At 42.7% G+C, this 5628-nt stretch overlaps 1 protein-coding gene across 1 annotated transcript; it reads left to right on the forward strand.

Moving 5' to 3' along the window:
• Nucleotides 1-3447: 3447 nt before the first annotated feature.
• LOC111961469 (chemerin-like receptor 1) lies at nucleotides 3448-5040 on the forward strand. Its single transcript, XM_023983766.2, has 2 exons — nucleotides 3448-3532; nucleotides 3683-5040. Exon 2 carries the CDS (start codon nucleotides 3724-3726, stop codon nucleotides 4741-4743), a length of 1020 nt encoding a protein of 339 aa, XP_023839534.1. The 5' UTR covers nucleotides 3448-3532; nucleotides 3683-3723; the 3' UTR covers nucleotides 4744-5040.
• Nucleotides 5041-5628: the final 588 nt, after the last annotated feature.

Here is a 5628-nt window from a genome sequence, read left to right on the forward strand (position 1 = left end):
AGTCGTTGGTTCCGTTCAGAATTGTTCCTTTCCCACTCCATTTAGCACAGGTACTGGTCGAGTGGCACGGATCTCTCAAACGTAAATAAAATCAGACAACGGAACACCACAAAACGCCCGAAAAAATTCAAATAATCTGATTAAACTATATTGAAAAAACATACATTACGATGATATGGTCACAGTATCAAACAAAATCGACACGGAGATAGTTTTCATCCATAACGCCAGCAAAACAGTACACAATCGCAGCTCCAACTCGTGCGAATCAGAAAACCGGAAGTTGTCGTCACGCCAAAGAAATAGGTCTTATTTCACGTCAGTACCAGATAAACAAAGAATTCTCCTCTGACGTCCTCTTGACACCCAGAGGAAGGCGAATGAAGTGTGTTTCTGGTCATAGGGGTCATGACCATATATGGCAGAGCGTTGAAGCGAGCATAGACTTCTTGCATTCTACTTCTTGGTCAGGGAAAGTGCTGTCAAATGACTTTGTTGTATCACTCAGAGACAAAATTGAAACGGTTTTAGAAACTAGAGATTGTTTTCTTTCCAATGGTATTATTTATATGCATATAGTAAGAGCAATAATTGAATAAGAGGCAGTTTAATCTGTAGAGCAAATTATGCTAATGGGAAAATAGCACCCCCTGTATTCTCAAGAAGTTAACACTTTTTTGGTTACTACATGATTCCATATGTGTTATTTCATAGTTTGTCTTCACTATTATTCTACAATGTAGAAAATAGTAAAAATAAAGAAAAACCCTGGAATGAGTAGGTGTGTCCAAACTTTTGACTTGTTATGTACATATTAACTTAATTACCTCGACTACCTTGTACCCCTGCATATTGACCCGGTACCGGTACCCCTTGTATATAGCGTGGTTATTGTTATTTTTAATGTGTTGCTATTTTTTTCTTTACTTTCTTCAGCAAATTCTTCTTACTTACTTTTTTAAAACTCTGCATTGTTGGTTAAAAGGGCTCGTAAGTAAGCATTTCACAGTAAGGTCTACACCTGTTGTATTCGGAGCACATGACAAATAACATTTGATTTGTATGTAAGGAATATGTATTTTCTCACTTACATGACAAGAGTGTGCATGGTCGTTGTGAAGAGAGGTATCCTTGACCTTTCCTCTCAGCAATCTAAAAAAACATACAAATCAAACCAACCGTTCAGATTTATTTCATTTCCTAAGTTTAACACAAGAAGGCGATATTGCTCAACTTTTAACTATAGCTCCCCAGCTGTCTGAAAATAGAGTGATAGAAATGGTGCTCTCCGTGGTGCTGAACACGCCAAGCTTGTGATGCAAAGCATGTGAGCTGAGTTGAGCGATTGGAAATCCAGCTACAATGACATACTTAGTTATCTACCCACCTCATTCCTTTATTTAAGCACCTAGTAAGTACATCATCATGCTTTTGGGATACGTGTCTTTTCAGATTCCACAATGATTGTTTAGTTGCCGCACTCCCTCTTTTGCGCTTGATCCTCATCTTTGTAAGTCACCTTGACTTAACACCTGTGAGTTTTATCAGCTTCTTTATGAAAATATTTTGCGAACTTCATGACAGTAGCTAACGCAAGGGGCTACAGTCGTGGCCAAAAGTTTTGAGAATGACACATATTCATTTTCACAAAGTTTGCTGCTTCACTGTCTTTAGATATTTTTGTCAGATGTTACTATGGAATACTGAAGTATAACTACACACATTTCATAAGTGTCAAAGGCTTTTATTGACAATTACATGAAGTTGATGCAAAGAGTCAATATTTGCAGTGTTAACCCTTCTTTTTCAAGACTTCTGCAATCCGCTCTGGCATGCTGTCAATTAACCTCTGGTCCACATCCTGACTGATGGCAGCCCATTCTTGCATAATCAATGCTTGGAGTTTGTCAGAATTTGTGGGGTTTTGTTTGTCCGCCTGCCTCTTGAGGATTGACCACAAGTTCTCAATGGGATTAAGGTCTGGGGAGTTAAAAATATCGATGTTTTGTTCCCCGAGCAACTTAGTTATGACTTTTGCATTATGGCAAGGTGCTCCATCATGCTGGAAAAGGCATTGTTTGTCACCAAACTGTTCCAGGATGGTTGGGAGAAGTTGCTCTCGGAGGATGTGTTGGTACCATTCTTTATTCATGGCTGTGTTCTTAGGCAAAATTGTGAGTGAGCCCAYTCCCTTGGCTGAGAAGCAACCCCACACATGAATGGTCGCAGGATGCCTTACTGTTGGCTTGACACTGGACTGATGGTAGCGCTCACCTTGTCTTCTCCGGACAAGCTTTTTTCCGGATGCCCCAAACAATCGGAAAGGGGATTCATCAGAGAACATGACTTTATCCCAGTCCTCAGCAGTCCAATCCTTGTACCTTTTGCAGAATATCAGTCTGTCCCTGCTGTTTTTCCTGGAGAGAAGTGGCTTCTTTGCTGCCCTTCTTGACACCAGGCCATCCTCCAAAAGTCTTCKYCTCACTGTGCGTGCAGATGCACTCACACCTGCCTGCTGCCATTCCTGAGCAAGCTCTGTACTGGTGGTGCCCCGATCCCGCAGCTGAATCAACTTTAGGAGACGGTCCTGGCGCTTGCTGGACTTTCTTGGGCGCCCTGAAGCCTTCTTCACAACAATTGAACCGCTCTCATTGAAGTTCTTGAGGATCCGATAAATGGTTGATTTAGGTGCAATCTTACTGGCAGCAATATCCTTGCCTGTGAAACCCTTTTTGTGCAAAGCAATGAGGATGGCACGTGTTTCCTTGCAGGTAACCATTGTTGACAGAGGAAGAACAATGATTCCAAGCACCACCCTCCTTTTGAAGCTTCCAGTCTGTTATTCGAACTCAACCAGCATGACAGAGTGATCTCCAGCCTTGTCCTCATCAACACTCACACCTGTGTTAACGAGAGAATCACTGACATGATGTCAGCTGGTCCTTTTGTAGCAGGGCTGAAATGCAGTGGAAATGTTTTGGGGGGATACAGTTCATTTGCATGGCAAAGAGGGACTTTGCAATTAATTGCAATTCATCTGATCACTCTTCATAACATTCTGGAGTATATGCAAACTGCCATCATACAAACTGAGGCAGCAGACTTTTTGAAAATGAATATTTGTGACATTCTCAAAACTTTTGGCCACGACTGTATAGCCGAACACAAGATTACTACAAATGCGTGCTGAGGCGGGCATGCCCTGAGCTCGTGAAGTGATCGCTTCTTGGAACGCTACTGAAGCGAAATTGGAGCGGGGGAGCAGGCCGACGCTCCAGCCTTTGGGAATCTCAATCCACGCTCCAGTCAAATTGGGCACGCTCTGCTCCTCGCTCTGCTCCGCTCCGCTCACATACTCTGGTGTGATGTGGAACTACAAACTCGGAAACCAACAAGGTTCCTCATTCATTTAAGTTGTTGTGACTTAAAATGAAAGAAGAAGTGAGCCATTGCTCCAGAGGCAGGGGTATTTAAACTCAGAGAACACTCTCAGTAGGCTGTGATAGCTGCTGTCATTTCACACTGACACAAGGTGAGTCTTTTACTTCACACCTTTTTATGTCATAGTGCTCAGTTCTGAAGTTTGACAAAAGGCACATAATGAGAAGTTATTTGAGCACATGACTAGCTGTAATTGTATGCTTTCAATGTGTTGGCTGATAATTTGTGCGTGTACCAACAGGACGTTTTAGGAGTCTTTGACTAGAAAAGTCTTACAGTAACATGGAGGATTTTGACTATAAAGAATTCGGAGAAGATTATACTGCTGACAATGAAACATATGAAAACACCTCTGTGATTGGCTCAGTGACTTTCAACCATCCCAGGTCCTTTTCAGTGGAAACTGTAATCAATATCCTTATATCACTACTGGGTCTCAGTGGAAATGCTATAGTAATTTGGATCTCCGGCTTCAAGATGAGGACATCGGTCAACACCACTTGGTACCTCAGTCTGGCCATCTCAGACTTTCTGTTCTGTGTCTGTCTGCCCTTTAACATTGTATACATGGTCACCTCACACTGGCCCTTTGGGCTGGTCATGTGTAAGCTGACCTCCTCCACTATGTTCCTCAACATGTTCAGCAGCGTCTTCCTGCTGGTTCTGATCAGTGTTGACCGCTGCATGTCAATCACTTTTCCTGTCTGGGCTCAGAACAACCGGACCGTGCCCAGAGCATCCGGAGTGGTCGTCCTCGTGTGGGCCCTCTCTGCTGCCCTGACTGTACCCTCACTAGTCCACCGCCAGATCAAAACACACGGGGCAGATACACTGTGCTATACTGATTATCAGTCTGGGCACAAGGCAGTGGCTCTGAGTCGATTTGTCTGTGGCTTTGTGATTCCTCTTTTGATTATAGTCTTCTGCTACTCAGTTATCTTTGTACAGCTTAGGAGTCGCCCCATGAAATCCACTAAACCTGTCAAGGTAATGACTGTCCTCATTGTGTCCTTCTTCGTTTGCTGGGTGCCCTATCACACCTTTGTCCTGTTGGAGTTGAACTTGGGGAACCACAGCCTTGAGATGCTCTACATCTGGCTGAAGTTGGGCAGCACAATGGCTGCAGCAAACAGTTTCCTTAACCCCATACTGTATGTGTTAATGGGTCATGACTTTCGGCAAACCCTAAAGAGGTCTGTTCTGTGGAAGATAGAAAATGCAATGGCAGAAGATGGGCGTACAGGTGGACGTAACCTCTCAAAGTCTGGGTCTTTTGAGAGTAAAGCTTTCACACACGTCTGAGGTTTAAGATTGTGTCATTTTATTGAGGTTGTTTGTAACGATGGTGCCTTTTTGCACTGCTTCTATAGATGTTATATGATTTGTAATGTATTAATTCAAAGTGTTACTGTGTAAATATGAGTTTCAATGGATATCAAAAGGCGTGTCTGATTAAAATCTGTTACATTAGTTCTATACAATTAGTTGTCAAAGTTTTCATGTTTTCTTAAAGTATCTACTGAACAAAAATATAAACACAACGTGTAAAGTGTTGGACCCATGTTTCATGAGCTGAAATAAAATATCCCAGAAATGTTCCATACGCATAAAAAGCTTATTTCTCTCAAATGTTGTGCACAAATTTGTTTACAACCATGTTAGTAAGCATTTCTCCTTTGCTAAGATAATCCATCCACCTGAAAGGTGTGGCATATCAAGAAGCTGATGATACAGTATGATCATTACACAGGTACACCTTGTGCTGGGGACAATAAAAGGCCACTTTAAAATGTTTAGTTTTGTCACATAACACCATGCCACAGATTCCTTACATTTAGAGGGAGCGTGCAATTGACATGCTGACTACAGGAATGTCCACCAGAGCTGTTGCCAGAAAATGTCATGTTAATTTCTCTACCATAAGCTGCCTCCAACATTGTTTTAGAGAATTTTTCCAGTATGTCCAACCGGCCTCAAAACCGCAGACCTCGTGTAACCACGCCAGCCTAGGACCTCCACATCCGGCTTCTTCACCTGCGGGATCATCTGAGACCAGCCACTCGGCCAGCTGATGAAACTGAGGAGTATTTCTGTCTGTAATAAAGCCCTTTTGTGGGGATAAACTAATTCTGAATGGCTCCCCAGTGGGTGGATCTATGCCCTTCCAGGCCCACCCTTGGCTGTGCC

This window comes from Salvelinus sp. IW2-2015, linkage group LG4q.1:29 (assembly GCF_002910315.2).
Source record: "Salvelinus sp. IW2-2015 linkage group LG4q.1:29, ASM291031v2, whole genome shotgun sequence".
In the NCBI taxonomy this organism is placed as follows: domain Eukaryota; kingdom Metazoa; phylum Chordata; class Actinopteri; order Salmoniformes; family Salmonidae; genus Salvelinus; species Salvelinus sp. IW2-2015.